General features: G+C 48.5%; 1 protein-coding gene across 1 annotated transcript; it reads right to left on the reverse strand.

The window, feature by feature from the left end:
* Window positions 1-4,743: 4,743 nt before the first annotated feature.
* Window positions 4,744-6,876, reverse strand: LOC123722893. Its single transcript, XM_045685458.1, has one exon. It carries the CDS (start codon window positions 6,874-6,876, stop codon window positions 4,744-4,746), a length of 2,133 nt encoding a protein of 710 aa, XP_045541414.1.
* Between the last annotated feature and the right edge of the window lie 10,682 nt (window positions 6,877-17,558).

Genomic DNA, 17,558 nt, shown 5'->3' on the forward strand with positions numbered 1-17,558 from the left:
GGACGGTGTTTCACCAGCCTGCCAACTAGTGCACTCGGTTCTGAGATGCGGACCTCCACAGTGACTGCACACATCCGTCAGTTCGGTGCACAGCCTCTTTGGGTGCCCGTACCCCAGACAACGAGAGCACTGGACTAGGGGGGATTGGTCGACCACCTGGACGCGCTGCAGATCGACATGCACGGCTCCTGCGTGCGTCAGGCGCTGCCACATCCTTGGCGATAGGGCAACGTGGTTAGAGACTGGTACCATTACCTACTCTCTAGCTACGGCTAAGAGAACCACTCGAAGTGCTGTCGGTGACTGTGGGTTTAACCGGCGGTCTATCCAAACCCACCTGCGCTAGGACCTGCGCAGTCGAGCGCCGTACGCAGGGATGAAGGAGTCCTGGGGGGCTGAGCCGAGTGTCATATGGGTTTATAAGTGGCGTAAGGCAACACTCCCCCTTTGGTCCGGATTTCAGGCAAAACGGTAGCCCTACACGCTAGCCACGGGTAGGGAAATGGCCACGCGTCCCGTCATAGGGCCGCAGGCGAGGAGGGTGGGGTCCGTTAGGTTGTCTCGGGGCACCTAGCGGCGGTGAAGGTCATGCTGACGGGGCAAGTGAAGGTTGCGCAAAGGTCAAGTCGGGCGTTTTTCAACCCGACTGCCAACCGGATCGAGTCCCTGATGTCGCACTGTGAGCCAGCCCTGCCCCCCTATACTTCCCCAGTAGTCCTAACGCCTGAAAATTTTATTATATGAGTAGGGCGTTCCCAAAGGTGCGGGCTCCATGGAGGGTGGGAAGCTGGGGAAATGAAACCTTTTAAGACAGGCTATGGATAAATCAAGGCCAACTCAAAACAAACCAAAGGCGACTGGTTCATTCCACGCCTCCACAAGCCAACCTGTAAAAGCAGGTCCGAGCAAAAGCTCAGCAACAACATCCAAAGGTAGCGGCAAAGCCTCGGCCAATCCAACACCTACAACATCAGCGGATGCGCAGAATAACGAAGCGGCACCATCAGCACCTGTTATGGCGCCGCCCTCGCCACCGCAAAGAATCGATGACGACCTATCAGCTGCCTGGCAGGTAGTCTCCAGACGAGCTAAGGACAAAGCACCGAAGCGTAATCTGGAGCCAACCAAGACCGGAACCACCGGAGAGGAACCTGCTGGCAAGCCAAAGAAATGGAAGCGGCCTACCAAGCTCCAACGGTACAGAGCAGCTCAACTCAAGGCACAGAAGGGTGAACTACCTTTTTTTTTTTTTGTACGAGGGGAAATGCAGTTACGCACCCCTGCGCCGGGCCTGTGTGTGCAGTGGCGCAGGGAGTGTGGGACTCGCCTAAAGTCGTTCGGCCATACCCACTAAAACCCCTCGGGCCCTCCATTCCGCCTTGTGGCTGGGTCACGGGAACACTTGCGCAATCTTCCGCGACCCAGCCGGCGTTGTCCACTCGGACTCTCCTCTTGTGGGGACAGAGATGTAGGGAGTCCCCACAACACACGTCTTAAAGGCGCACCCAATGCTAGTGAGCGCCTTACACCCGAAGGTTTGGCGGGCGATAGGGCAATAGGCCGTCCATCGCCCGGAGCTCTTCCATTAGGGAGGCAGACGGCGGGTGTGCGCCTGCCGCCTGCGCCCGTCGCGACGACGACGAAGAGGGTCCGCGGCTGCGTCCTCCTCCCGCCGACGTTCCGCCGCCTCCTTCAGCGCCATCACCTCTTCGCAGAAGGAGGCGACAGCGTTCCAGGAGCTCTCGCTACCCACCATCGCGTTGACGACAGCGGGCAGCGAGAGGTCCATCCCAATTTCTGCCACGAGTGCGGCGCGCTGGGCCGACCAGTGCACACACGACTCCAGGGTGTGCTGGGCCGAGTCCTCAGCGTGGCCGCACTCATGGCACCTCGCACTGGGCTCTCGCCGCGCAATCCGGCACAGATACGCCCCGAAACAACCATGTCCCGAGAGTACCTGCACCAGACGGAACGAGAGAGCCCCGTGCTTCCGACCCGTCCAGAGCTCGAGGACGGGCCGGATCGCCTCAATGGTGCGTTGGCCGGCGGACGCCGTAAGCAGCCGCTCCCGCCACTCGGTGACGAGCTGCGCCTCCGCCGCCCGCCGCCACGCACTCTCCTGATCCGGGGGAGGGATCTCCCCCCGGGATCGGGCATCCACTCTCCGCCAGTAGGCGCCGGAGAGCACCTCCGCGTCCAAGTCCCATGGCGGCGTCCCCGCCAGCACACAGGCCGCGTCGCACGACACGGTGCGATAGCCACGACTTACTCTGACCGCCATGACCCTCTGCGGCTTTCGCAGCAGGGCTCGAGTCCGGGCGGTCAGAGTATCCGCCCAGATAGGTGCGCCGTAAAGCGCCATCGACCGCACCACGCCTGTGTACAGGCGGCGACACCGCGAGCCCGGGCCGCCCACGTTTGGCAGGAGCCGGCTAAGGGCCCCAGCCGCCCCCATGAGCTTCGGGACGAGACGCCGGAAGTGCTCTTCGAATTTCCATCGGCTATCGAGGACGAGTCCGAGGTATTTCATAGTACCCCCGACGCCGATGGAAATTCCGCCCACCATGACCGCGGACTGGGTTGGAGGTGCTCGTCGAGGCCCGTAGAAATACATGGCCTCAGACTTGTGCAATGCAACCTCCAAACCCAGGCGACGAATTCTGGCCACCGTTGTGGCCAAGCCAGCTGTGGCCCTGCATCGGGCCTCCCTGTGGGTGCTGCCCCGCGCCGTCACCAAGGTGTCGTCGGCATAGCAGACGACTTCGACACCGCTCGGGAGGGGCAGGCGCAGCGCCCAGTCATACCCGATATTCCACAGGAGCGGCCCGAGAACCGACCCCTGCGGAACACCGCACGAGGTTGCCTTCTGCAACCAGCCGACGCTGGTTGGGTACGCGACCGATCGCTCGGAGAGGTAGGCCGCGACGATCCTCCTGAGGTACGGCGGGAAGCCGTGGTATCCCAGCGCCTCCCTGATGGTTTCCCAGGGCAGGGTGTTGAAGGCGTTGGAAATGTCTAAAGACACGGCCAACAACACCTCACCCTGGGACTCGGCATCCTCCGCAAGGGTCCTCACCCGCGCAATGGCGTCAAGGGTGGACCTGCCAGTGCGGAAGCCGAATTGGTTGGCGCTGAGATTCGGCCCCACCCTCTCCAGATGCTGGACGAGACGAGCGGCAACGACACGCTCAAAGAGCTTGCTGATCTCGTCCAGCAGAACGATCGGCCGGTACGCCGACGGCTCGTGGGCCGGACGTCCATCCTTTTTGAGCAGGACCAGTTTCCCCTTCTTCCACTCACTCGGGAACTGGCCCCGCTCCAAGCAGGCTTGGAAAAGTGCCCGAATCCACGGTTCGAGCGGCTCCAGCACTAGAACCCAGGCGCAACCGGGTACACCGTCGGGGCCGGGGGCAGTGTTTTTAGCGCGCATGCGCAACACCGCCGCCCTCAGCTCTTCCTCCGTTACCGGCGGTGCACCTGAATCCGCTCCTCCCTCTACAGTGGGGTCAGCCATTTCCGGCGCCACGAAACCGGCAGCTGCTGGCGGGAACAGGCCAGCGACCACCGTGTTGACTTCATGAGGCTGAAGACTCTGGGTGATGGGGGGACCCCTAGACCGGAGCTTTCGCCGCACGGCCTTGTAGGGCCTCCCGAATGGATCGATATCCAGAGTCTTCAGCATTTCGTCATTCGCCTTGTCCTTCGCCGCGCCGATCGCCGCCCGCAGGGCCTGAATCTCACTTCTGTAGAGGGAGTAGAGCCGCTCTTCTTCCGTCGGGTCCCGACGCCTCCGCCGACGGTAGCGGGTGTACCGGCGTCTCGCCGCCACGCAAGAACCGCGCAGCAGCGTGAGCTCGGCGGTCCACCAGTACACCGGCTTTTTGGAGGGGACGGAACGGACCCTCGGCATGGCCCCGTCGCAAATACGCGACATGGCCGCACCCAACCGCGCCGCCTCCTGACCGACCTCGACCACAGACTCTCGGGGCGCGGAGAACCACGCCTCCACGAGAGCGACCTCGACCAGGAAATCCCGGTCCATCTGCGACAGCGACCAGCGTGGGCCCTCCCCGCTCGGGGGCCGGCCTGGGACTGGGCTCGGGTTGGACGGGGACGCGGAGATGTCGAACCTCACGTACCGGTGGTCCGATAGCGTCTCCACGTCCTCGGCCACCCGCCAGCCACGAACACGGCGTGCCAGGACGGCATCGGCGAAGGTGACGTCAACAATGGAGCCGCCCTGACGCCGCACGCACGTGTTGACCGACCCCTGGTTAAGGACCACGAGTCCGGTCTCCACCGCCCAGTCTTCTAACTCTCGGCCTCGCGGATCTGTCGCCGGGCACCCCCAAGCCGAGGATTTGGCGTTGAGGTCCCCCGCGACGAGCACCCGGGCGGAGCGACTTCCGCCTATCAGGACGCCGACCTCAGAAAGAAAAGACTCGAAGTCGGCGAGACTCCGATTCGGCGAGAAGTACACTCCGACCACCATGATGTCGCCGACGAGGGCCGAAACGTATCCCCGGCCTCGGACCACGTCCACGAAGGCCGGAGAGCCTGCGATGGACCGGGATGTTATGGCCACCAGCCCGTCTGCGTCTCCCACCCAATCGTCCCCAGCTGGGACCCGGTATGGCTCGGCCACCACCGCCACGTGGATGTTCCACTCCGCCATGCTCTGGAACAGAAGGTCCTGAGCTCTGGCGGAGTGATTGATGTTGGCTTGGAGGAGGTTGAGGGCCATTATTCCACGACCATAGCAACCTCCTCGGCCTGCGGCGGTGCCGCCTGTAGGGGTGAGGCAGTTGGCTGTCCGACCGTCGGGTTCTGACCGTCCCCACCTCCCTTCTTACTTCTCTTCCCCTTGGGTGGGGAGACGCAGGCTTTATTGCCGACTCGGTGCTCCGCCGGCATGCCGGCCGCAGCGCAGACCACGCAGTGAGGCGCAGCGGTGCATCCGCGGGCCTTGTGCCCTGGTTGGCCGCACCGGAAACAGAGTCCGGAGCGGTCCACCCCCTGGCACTGGCCGGATAGGTGCCCGGGAGCCAGGCACCTGAAGCATCTGATTGGCCGGGCATCCAGCACCCTAGCCTGGGCGGACACCCAGCCCACCAGCAGACGACCAGCGGTCGCGATCTTTTTCGCAGCCGCGACGGGACACTGGACAACCACTGATCCCAGTCCGTCGCGGCCGGTGGACATCACGCCGGCCCGCAGCTGCTCGGCGGGGCACCCTCCCGCTGCAGCGATCGCGGCGACCACCTCGGCATCGGTGGTAGAATCGTCTAGGCCTGACACCCGTAGGGCCACCGACTTAGTAGGCCGGGAGACGCGGACGACTTCACCATCTAGGACCTCCCGCAGCCTTTGGGCCAGGGAGTCCGCCTTCTCGCCACTGGAGGCGCCTGGGAACTCAAAAATACGACCCCCGTTGGCAGCCTTCCGGAGGCGAACGCCCTGGGCTCCAAACTCGGCCGGGTTAATCCTCTCCTTTGCCGAGGCGATGACGCTTGCATAGGTGGCACCTCTCTCCGACGCACCCGGCTGCAGCGTGATGACCACCGCAGACGACCGGGGCGCGTGGAGTTTGGTGGCACCAGCCTTCTCCTTTTGTCGCCTTTTGGGCCCCACCTTTATCCACTCACCAACCGCGGGCTGCGACTGCTGCTGCCCGGGTGGTGAGCTCTTTTTCTTGTTCTTCCTCCTCTTTCTCCTTCTCTTACTCTTCCCCTTTTCCGCAGTAGTGGGTGAGGGGGCGCTCGTGCCCTGTGTCTCGGGCCGGCTCTGGGCGGGGCCCGGCGGGCGCTGCGATGGCGCAGCGGGAGCCTTCCGTTGGGTGCCGCTGGTGCCTGGCTGGGCTGGCACTTTCTGCGCCGCCTGCCTGGCCGCTCCCTGGTCTTTCCCTTTAGCGGGCACCGTCGGCTGCCCCGCAAGCTTGGCAGCGTACGTACTCCCGTCCCTCTTCTTATCGGCCGCGAGAGGCGGCCGCAGGTTCCTCTCCGGGAGAAGTCTGTCCTCAAACGAGGCCAGGCGGGCGTTCATCATGCCTCCGACCTGAACCATCACTGCACGACAGATCTCCTCCACGGAGGACGTCTCGTTCGGTATTTGTGGGGACCGTGGTGCGGGGACGGCCTTCACTGTCGCATCCGGGTGGGAGGAGACTGCGGAACCCCGTTTCCGCAGATCCTCCTTTATGTCTGCTAACTCCTTATGGAGTGCGTCCATCTCGGCCCGCAGGCGAGCATTGTCTGCCTGGAGCTGGCATGTCTCCTCCGATAGTGTGCGGGCCCCGAGGACTTCCACGGCTTCCTTAATTGATACCGCAGCGTCCTTCAGGGCTCGCACAAAGTTGCCCTTCAAATTGGAGGACTTGGTCGCCACCCTCTCAATGATGGCCAAGTCCTCCTGCACCTGCTCTTGGAGCTGAGCGGCACACCTCTCTCCCGTTCTCTCGTGAGGTCGGGGAAACAACGCAGACCGTGTCTCGCGCCGGAAGCGAGCGAGCTCAGCTTCTTTCTCCAGATCTTCCTCCTTTTGTTTGGCTCGAGCTTTGGCCGCGGCCCTCTTCTCTTGTTGGCGCCATCTTGCCGTCACTGGGGACGCCATCCGTTCCTCGTCCGTGGACCCCTCACTGAGGCGGGGCCGTTTCGCGCCGAACTCTGAGATCGGTCCCCTTTCGGCATCGACAGTGAGGCTGCAATCCGAATCAGACGCTGCTCCACCGTCGCACTCCATCTTGTCGCGCTGTCGCGCGGCGTTAGGCGCCGCGATCGGAATGCGCTCCAGTACTACTCTCGCTTCTTTAAGGTCGACGCCGTCCAATGATGGGCGCCTCGTCACCTCCGAATCCAAGTCGCGTGCAATCGTCTCCATTATTCTTGCCTGAGTCGTCGTATAGGAAAAGCAGTCCTTGCCCCCCCCAGAATACGCGGGGCAGCCCGCGGCCGAGGCCGCGGGGAGGGATTCTCCTCCAGCGATGCTGTCGGTACCCTCCTGGGGTAATTTGTTTTGTAGGCTTGCCATCTCATACTTTGTCCAGTGTTGTCGGACACCGGAAACCGCCTTTGGTAGCAGGGTGAGGTCCCCCTTCCATCAACGCACGACCTATAAGGCCGCCATCCACCGACCAAAGTCCTCTGCAGTTTAGAGTGCTGCCACACAACGTCGTTTTGCCCAATAGGGAGGCCGGGTTGACCAACCCTATCGCGCCGAGGGCCTTGAAGACCCACCATCCTCCGACCCCTCAGGGTCCACCGGTGTTCCTCGCGGGCCTGTCCGGTATGGGAGGCCCTGTCCGGCATAGCCCCGCGGGAAAAACACCCCTCCACTCCGCACGACGGCACCTCGGTGCACGCCGCGCCCAGCACCGCCCAATGGGCGTGTACTCCTCCTCCGGGTAATTTTTTAGAGAGGTTTTCTTCCTCGCGACCCCACGCTCAGTGCGTAGGGCCCCCGGTCCGCTCAGTGCGGATTACGGTTTGCTTGGCGTCCACCGATCATAAAGACCAGTGGACGGCCAAGTGTGGTGTTGCCACCGGGTAATTTTTTAGAGAGGTTTTCTTCCTCGCGGCCCCACGCTCAGTGCGCAGGGCCCCCGGTCCGCTCAGTGCGGATTACGGTTTGCTTGGCGTCCACCGATCAAAATGACCAGTGGACGGCCAAGTGTGGTGTTGCCACCGGGTGATTTTTTAGAGAGGTTTTCTTCCTCGCAACCCCGCGCTCAGTGCGCTGGGCCCCCGGTCCGCTCAGTGCGGATTACGGGTTATCCGACGGTGGCCGAAGCCCTCGCCCACCGGTCAAAGACCGGCGGACCCGCCATCGTGATAGCGCATCGCTGCGCTCCACCCGTCTAGTGTTTGGTTCGCGGGGCGAAAAAAGCCCTACCCCAGCAATATGCCGGGGCGTTCCCCTATCCACCACCCGGGGACGCGCCACGTCGGAGTTCACCTCTCCGCCCACTCGGACAACCGAGCAGGTCCGTGGAAGGGTGAACTACCTAGGGTTACAGAGTCGCCAATCCCAGATCAGGTGTCGCCCCAAGCCGGACCTAGTGGCCAATGTGCAACTGGTACAGGTCGTAGACCTCCAGAGCCGACCACTATCTCTGGCAAGGGAAAGGCTCCTGTGAAAGGAAAGGCGCCTCAGCGACCTGGTAAGGAAACCCGAGCCGAAAAAAGAGCTTTGAACAGTTCAACGTCGCCGAGAGGAGACCATAAAAAACAGAAGGTGGAGAGACCTTCCAGAACAACAGCTATCAGCTACAGTGACGCAGTATCCTCCGACCTAAAAGTAGCGGTTACCTGCGCACGATCTGGCAACCTAACCAGGGAGATAGCCAATACCTTTATAAGAAACATGACGCAAGCCATGGTCAAGGTCGCATGGAAGCCAGAAGGCGGAAGTAGTGACCAAATGCCGGTTTTCGTCACCAGACCTACATACGTCGAAGGAGCCATCAGGGTCACCTGCGAGGACCAGCTGACACTTAATTGGCTGAAGGGGATTGCAGCGGACCCCCAAATGTGCCAAGGAAACCAGCTGGTCGTCAAACCACAGGCTGACCTCCCACGACGCGTACGATGTGGCATGTTCGTCCCAGATCAGTTTGACCTTCTTACTGATACACGTGACATAGGGCGCTTGCTCTACAGACAAAATCGCTGGATAGACATTAAAGAATGGCAGTTCCTGGACGGTGAAAAACAAGCGGAGGGTTGGTTTATCAAGGTGACCATCCCCGAAACGCAGATCCCCACCGTCCTGGCTCACAACAGACGACTGGCCTGCACTATAAATCAGTGCTACCTTAAATTCCTGGGCAAAGGAGGGAAGTATTACGAGACTCCACAGACCTCCACGTCAGCACAACCAACCGACATGCCCACTCCACAAGAACAGGAGCAAAACACCGATGACAAAGTCGCCGACGATGCGTCGAACAACAGTTCTGCAGCAGAGCAAAACAAAGGGGATCAAACATCACAAGATCCCCAGGAAAGCATACCAGGCACGTCAGGCTTGCAACAAGTGTCCTCCCCTGCGGCTGGGGAGTCTCTCGGTACTCTATCGGGAGCCTCCCTCTCCGACGGGGATGATGCTGAAGCAATGCTGGCGAGCCTCTATCTCGACGAAGAAGGCAAAGACATCAAGGAACGTCAAAATGCCGTCCCCTTCGTCGAGTAACCACACACAATTCCTTCAAATCAACCTCCACCACAGCGAGACTGCCACGGCTCAACTACGAAAGTGGCTGGAGGCACACACCAACACCGTCGCCCTAATACAAGAGCCGTGGGTTAGGGCGGACAAAGTTCTAGGACTTTCTAAATTATCAGGTAAGATTAACCTCTTCACAAGTCACGATCGGCCAAGGGCGTGCATACTCACGTCTAAAGGTATACATGCCTTTCCGCTGACGGATTTCTGTTGCAGAGACAACTGTGCCATAAAGGTTACAGACACGCAGGGAAGCGAATTTGTAGTCGCCTCGTCGTACAACCGATAGTTGTAACAACCGGTGACAGGTATTAATAGGAAAGATATGTAATAACATTCAGCCAGGACCTTTGATTTTGGTCAATTTAACCGGTATGTTGTTCTAAACGATGTCGCTATAAACGGTTTTGACTGTAGTTCCTTACAATCAACATTACCGTGTATAACATCATATAGTAGGCACATGTCAAGTAAAGTACGCCTTTCTTCGAGCGTCAATAATCCGTTGTTGTGGCATGCTTCTGTGTAAGATGTGGCACTTTTTCGTTGCCGGAAATTAATGTGATTGATAAAGATTTTTTGTATTCGTTCGATATTCTTTTTATATACAGCGGCATGAGGAGACCAAACAGGATTTGCGTATTCTAATGTACTACGAACGTAAGCATAGTACAATAATTTTAAAGAGAATATGTCTTTAAAATGTTTAGAGGCTCGTAAGACAAAACCTAAGTTTTTATATGATTTTTCCACAATGTACGTGATATGATGTGATAGTACCAATTTTTCGTCCAACCAAATGCCCAAGTCACGAACAGTGCAAGATTTTGTTATTTTCACATTGTTAAATTCGTAGTTGTATAAGACTGGTCGAGTCTTACGGGTGTAAGTGATATGTTGGCACTTAGTTATATTAACTGTTATGTTGTTGTCGTTGTAGTACCTCGTAAGACAGTTTAAGTCTTTTTGCAGGTCTAGGCAATCATTATTGTTTCTTATATTATGATATATTTTTTTATCATCGGCGTAAATAATATGCTTTGCGTGCATAAAACATTGATTAATGTCATATAAATACGCCGTGTAAAATAGAGGACCGAGGTGTGAGCCCTGGGGAACTCCTGTAGGTATATTTACGAAGTTTGAACGGTATCCTCCTATTACTTGTGACCATGTTTATCAAATTGTTCTTTTAGATATATTAATCTTAAATGATACTTTTACAATACTATTCTCATAGTCTGTTGCTTAATAATCTTACAACTAATGTCAAGTTATATGTATGTCTTTATATGATCTATGAAAACTATCATTAAATCATAGGGAAGTGAATGATAAATATTACAATATCTCATTATTTTTTCTTTTTCTATTATAGGTCCCAACTTGCCAAAGATCTGTTTCTTTCAAGCGACTCGGAGTCTGACGCCAAACCTCCGCCACCAAGTTCTGAGCAAAAAAAGTTGAAGAGGAAATCGTCTGACAAGATTACGGAGGAGCCGGTCAGGAAGATTGCGGGTGAAGAGAAGCGGGCTAAGAAGGTGGCTATTAGTCCCGTCTTATCACCACCAAGAGTTACGGCGCAAATGTTGTTCGGGGATGACAGCTCTGCGGAAGATGACTGCAATGAAGCATCCAGCTCCAAAAAGACGGGTAAAAATATACCACCATTATTTAGCTATTACCTTCTATATAAATAGAGCTCGCTGATGGTAGTACATATACATCTTGCTGATGGATAGGTATTCTTATTTCATCATTATCCTTAAAACTGTTATTATATGGATTATAACTATGAATTTCAAAGCTTTCAATAGAATTTTCATGATGTGGTTATTGAATTACATCAAGCATTTTTTAATAATTTAAATCCAAGGGCTTGTAGAAACTTTTTATTATTTAAAGTAATTTTTCTGACGCGTAACCGCTGAGACCGTCTTCTTTTCCTGGCTACGAATGTAGAAATGTTCTTTTTCTTGTTATCAACAAGGCTTTTATTGAAAACGAGCATAGTATTCTTTTTTAATCACTGCTTTTTATAATAAAACAACTTTATTATTTGTTCAAATGTTTTACAGATAAATGTTTAAGTCATCACGAGTTCTTGACATATACTGACTCAATATGTACAATGGCAGTTACTTTTATTTTTTTATTTTTCTAGACGACCAAAATGACTTTAAAAAGTTCAAACATAAATGTCCACAATTAAATAAATGACTTCCTTGAAGGTTATCATAGTTATATCGAATATTCGATCCAACATATTCAATAAATTCTTTCGGAGGTTTTAAATTTCCATAGCTATCGAAGTATTCGATGTTTTCATCAAGTTTGGCATAGGCTACCCAGTGAGTTCCAGAGTTCTTAGAGCAATCTAAATTTATAACCCCACATTCCATTTGAAGTGGTTTTTCTGGTAATTCATCTCTCATATAGACACCACGGAAAAATGCTATATTTTAAAATATCAACATTTGTTAACGCTCTTCTAGGTAGCCGATCAGTTAGTTTTTTTGTTCAATGACATAAATTCCTAGTCCATCTCATAAGGCTTAAGATGTAATCCTTCTCCAACCTTGAATGATTTCTTCTGAATATCACCCATTTTTAAGGTTGAAAAGTGTTTTCGCGCAGTTCTATATTCATTTATAGCTCTAGTGATTCCTGCGACACCTCCAGCTATGCTACCAGCAGCAGACAATCCCGCAAAAATAGGAATTAAAGGAAGTAAACCACCAGTCTTAGGTACTGGTATCACTCTTGGTAATTGAACAGGAAGGTCGGATGCAAATTCTTGAGCTGCAGCGAGTGCTAATTCAGTCAACATTTTTTTACATTTCGGTTTTAGATTTTTAATGTGCTGTTTTGCATGTGAAACTACATTTTTAAATGTGTTTCTAAAACCCTTTCCAGAAGCTACTTTCTTTATTACATCCAGTTGTTTTACTTTATTAATTTTACTAGCTGTGCCCGCGACTTCGTCCGCGTGAAATACTATTTTGGGTAGCATTTTTTTTTTGAGCTAATTATTTTATTTAACCAATGTGCTATGCTTTGATGTATGTAGAAGAACATAGAAAGAGGTGTGCCCGGACCGCGCCAAATGTAGGTCCTGGGTCTCTGCCTACCCCTCTGGGTTACGGGTCGAGAATTATGTTGTTGTTGTTTTTTTTCTTTTTTTTTACTTAAACTTATAAAAAATGCCAAAAAATATTAAACTTACAAAATATTCACATAAACATCTTCCCATCCAAATTTTCATCCCCTATTCCGTTTTGTTACATTGCAACCTTGAGGGTAAAACTTTTACAAATTTCAAATGTCATATTTATTTATATCAAATCAGCAGCCTAAAAAATAAGTTTAAAGCTTCTAACTGTAAAAATGACGATACTTCCATACAAATTTCCACCCTCACTTTCAGCCTCTTATAACCCTTTTTTCGCGTTAAAAAAGTAGGCTTTGTCCTTCCTCAGGTTCTAGACTAAATATTGGTAAGGGTAACATCAAAACATATTAAACAAAACATTCACCAAAACCTTACATATTGCCTAACAAAATTTCATCCCCTATTGTTATTTAGCACTCTTGGGGGCAACATTTTTACAAAAATTTAATTTCCTATTTATTTATATAGAATTAGCAACCTCAAAAATAAGTTTCAAGCTTCTAACTGTAAAAATGACGATACTTTCATACAAATTTCCACCCTAACTTTCAACACCTTACAAACCCTTTTTCGCGTTGTAAAGTAGTCTTTATCCTTTCTCGGGCTCTAAACTAAATATTTGTAACGGTAACAGCAAAACATATTGAACAAAACATTCAACAAAATCTAAAATATTCCCAAACAAAATTTCATCCCTAATTGTTATTTAGCACCCTTAAGAGTAAACTTTTTTCAAATATTGAATATTAATTTCTTTATATCAAATTAGCAGCCTCAAAAATAAGTTTCAAGCTTCTAACTGTAAAAGAAGACAATACTTCCATACAATTTTCCACCCCCTCTTTCAACCCCTTTTCGCGTTAAAATGTAGCCTACGTCTTTCCTCAGGCTCTAGACTAAATATTGGCAAGGATAACAGCAAAACATATTAAACAAAACATTCACCAAAACCGAGCATATTGCCAATCAAAATTTCATCCCCTATTGTTATTTAGCACCCTTGGGGGTAAATTTTTTACAAAAATTTAATTTCATATTTATTTATATAGAACTAGCTGTGCCCGCGACTTCGTCCGCGTGAAATACTATTTTGGGTAGCATTTTTTTTTTGAGCTAATTATTTTATTTAACCAATGTGCTATGCTTTGATGTATGTAGAAGAACATAGAAAGAGGTGTGCCCGGACCGCGCCAAATGTAGGTCCTGGGTCTCTGCCTACCCCTCTGGGTTACGGGTCGAGAATTATGTTGTTGTTGTTTTTTTTCTTTTTTTTTACTTAAACTTATAAAAAATGCCAAAAAATATTAAACTTACAAAATATTCACATAAACATCTTCCCATCCAAATTTTCATCCCCTATTCCGTTTTGTTACATTGCAACCTTGAGGGTAAAACTTTTACAAATTTCAAATGTCATATTTATTTATATCAAATCAGCAGCCTAAAAAATAAGTTTAAAGCTTCTAACTGTAAAAATGACGATACTTCCATACAAATTTCCACCCTCACTTTCAGCCTCTTATAACCCTTTTTTCGCGTTAAAAAAGTAGGCTTTGTCCTTCCTCAGGTTCTAGACTAAATATTGGTAAGGGTAACATCAAAACATATTAAACAAAACATTCACCAAAACCTTACATATTGCCTAACAAAATTTCATCCCCTATTGTTATTTAGCACTCTTGGGGGCAAAATTTTTACAAAAATTTAATTTCCTATTTATTTATATAGAATTAGCAACCTCAAAAATAAGTTTCAAGCTTCTAACTGTAAAAATGACGATACTTTCATACAAATTTCCACCCTAACTTTCAACACCTTACAAACCCTTTTTCGCGTTGTAAAGTAGTCTTTATCCTTTCTCGGGCTCTAAACTAAATATTTGTAACGGTAACAGCAAAACATATTGAACAAAACATTCAACAAAATCTAAAATATTCCCAAACAAAATTTCATCCCTAATTGTTATTTAGCACCCTTAAGAGTAAACTTTTTTCAAATATTGAATATTAATTTCTTTATATCAAATTAGCAGCCTCAAAAATAAGTTTCAAGCTTCTAACTGTAAAAGAAGACAATACTTCCATACAATTTTCCACCCCCTCTTTCACCCCCTTTTCGCGTTAAAATGTAGCCTACGTCTTTCCTCAGGCTCTAGACTAAATATTGGCAAGGATAACAGCAAAACATATTAAACAAAACATTCACCAAAACCGAGCATATTGCCAATCAAAATTTCATCCCCTATTGTTATTTAGCACCCTTGGGGGTAAATTTTTTACAAAAATTTAATTTCATATTTATTTATATAGAATTAGCAACCTCAAAAATAAGTTTCAAGCTTCCAACTGTAAAAATGACGATAATTCCATACAAACTTTCACCCCCACGTTCAACCCCTTTCAACCCTTTTTCGCGTTAAAATGTGCCCTATGTCCTTCCTTAGGCTCTAGACTAAATATTGGTAAGGGTAATAGCAAAACATATTAAAGAAAACATTCAACAAAACCTCACATATTGCCAAACAAAATTTCATCCCCTATAGTTATTTAGCACCCTTGGGGGTAAAATTTTACAAAAATTTAATTTCATATTTATCTTTATCAAATTAGCAGCCTTGAAAATAAGTTTCAACCTTCTAACTGTAAAAATGACGATAATTCCATACAAACTTTCACCCCCACTTTCAACCCCTTAAAACCCCTTTTTCGCGTTAAAATATAGCCTATGTCCATCCTCAGGCTCTAGACTATCTGTGTACAAAATTTCATTTAAATCGGTTCAGTAGTTTTTGCGTGAAAGCGAGACAGACAGACAGACAGACGGACAGACAGAGTTACTTTCGCATTTATAATATTAGTAAGGATAGTAAGGATAGTAAGGATTAGCAACCTCAAAAATAAGTTTCAAGCTTCTAACTGTAAAAATGACGATACTTTCATACAAATTTCCACCCTAACTTTCAACACCTTACAAACCCTTTTTCGCGTTGTAAAGTAGTCTTTATCCTTTCTCGGGCTCTAAACTAAATATTTGTAACGGTAACAGCAAAACATATTGAACAAAACATTCAACAAAATCTAAAATATTCCCAAACAAAATTTCATCCCTAATTGTTATTTAGCACCCTTAAGAGTAAACTTTTTTCAAATATTGAATATTAATTTCTTTATATCAAATTAGCAGCCTCAAAAATAAGTTTCAAGCTTCTAACTGTAAAAGAAGACAATACTTCCATACAATTTTCCACCCCCTCTTTCAACCCCTTTTCGCGTTAAAATGTAGCCTACGTCTTTCCTCAGGCTCTAGACTAAATATTGGCAAGGATAACAGCAAAACATATTAAACAAAACATTCACCAAAACCGAGCATATTGCCAATCAAAATTTCATCCCCTATTGTTATTTAGCACCCTTGGGGGTAAATTTTTTACAAAAATTTAATTTCATATTTATTTATATAGAATTAGCAACCTCAAAAATAAGTTTCAAGCTTCCAACTGTAAAAATGACGATAATTCCATACAAACTTTCACCCCCACGTTCAACCCCTTTCAACCCTTTTTCGCGTTAAAATGTGCCCTATGTCCTTCCTTAGGCTCTAGACTAAATATTGGTAAGGGTAATAGCAAAACATATTAAAGAAAACATTCAACAAAACCTCACATATTGCCAAACAAAATTTCATCCCCTATAGTTATTTAGCACCCTTGGGGGTAAAATTTTACAAAAATTTAATTTCATATTTATCTTTATCAAATTAGCAGCCTTGAAAATAAGTTTCAACCTTCTAACTGTAAAAATGACGATAATTCCATACAAACTTTCACCCCCACTTTCAACCCCTTAAAACCCCTTTTTCGCGTTAAAATATAGCCTATGTCCATCCTCAGGCTCTAGACTATCTGTGTACAAAATTTCATTTAAATCGGTTCAGTAGTTTTTGCGTGAAAGCGAGACAGACAGACAGACAGACAGACAGACAGACAGACAGAGTTACTTTCGCATTTATAATATTAGTAAGGATTAGCAACCTCAAAAATAAGTTTCAAGCTTCCAACTGTAAAAATGACGATAATTCCATACAAACTTTCACCCCCACGTTCAACCCCTTTCAACCCTTTTTCGCGTTAAAATGTGCCCTATGTCCTTCCTTAGGCTCTAGACTAAATATTGGTAAGGGTAATAGCAAAACATATTAAAGAAAACATTCAACAAAACCTCACATATTGCCAAACAAAATTTCATCCCCTATAGTTATTTAGCACCCTTGGGGGTAAAATTTTACAAAAATTTAATTTCATATTTATCTTTATCAAATTAGCAGCCTTGAAAATAAGTTTCAACCTTCTAACTGTAAAAATGACGATAATTCCATACAAACTTTCACCCCCACTTTCAACCCCTTAAAACCCCTTTTTCGCGTTAAAATATAGCCTATGTCCATCCTCAGGCTCTAGACTATCTGTGTACAAAATTTCATTTAAATCGGTTCAGTAGTTTTTGCGTGAAAGCGAGACAGACAGACAGACAGACAGACAGACAGACAGACAGAGTTACTTTCGCATTTATAATATTAGTAAGGATTATTTAGTTTGATATTTCGTTTACTCGTCATCGTAGTAATTAAGTAGTCTTTCCTATTCAACTATTGAAATACTAATGTCATAAAAATCATAATCAATCAATATTTATTCCGATTATATATTTAGGTACTTCAATTCTAAACTGATGTAGAGGTGATTTTTTTTTTGTTTTCACAAAATATTTGTCTTATCTATCCAGCTATTTTCACTGGCTGGAAGTCCTAACCATTTAACATAAACTTTATCCCCCTTTTTTTTCAAAACCTTTTCAACTAGATATAAATCAGGATATTTAGTTTTCGAGATTTCTTGAGCGTAAAATGCACCTAAAATATGTCTACCCCGAGAATCTTCCAATAAATAAGTAGTTGGATTAGTATGATTCACTTTGATAATCTTAAATATTTCAGTAAACCAGTTAGGGGTATAGCCTTTCTCAAAAATTCCTTTGTACTTACTTATTCTTACAAAATCACCAACTTTGTATTTATCACACTTTTTTATTTTTTTACATTGTGAAATGCTATTAATAATGGATAATATAAAATCTTTATTATCATGTGTAATCGATGCAGGCTCCCGCCC

The sequence above is a fragment of the Papilio machaon genome, chromosome W, assembly GCF_912999745.1.
Source record: "Papilio machaon chromosome W, ilPapMach1.1, whole genome shotgun sequence".
Lineage (NCBI taxonomy): Eukaryota > Metazoa > Arthropoda > Insecta > Lepidoptera > Papilionidae > Papilio > Papilio machaon.

Excerpts from the sequence above, each read along its gene's own strand:
- LOC123722893 (XM_045685458.1), bottom strand. The coding sequence starts at position 6,876 with ATGGAGACGATTGCACGCGACTTGGATTCGGAGGTGACGAGGCGCCCA.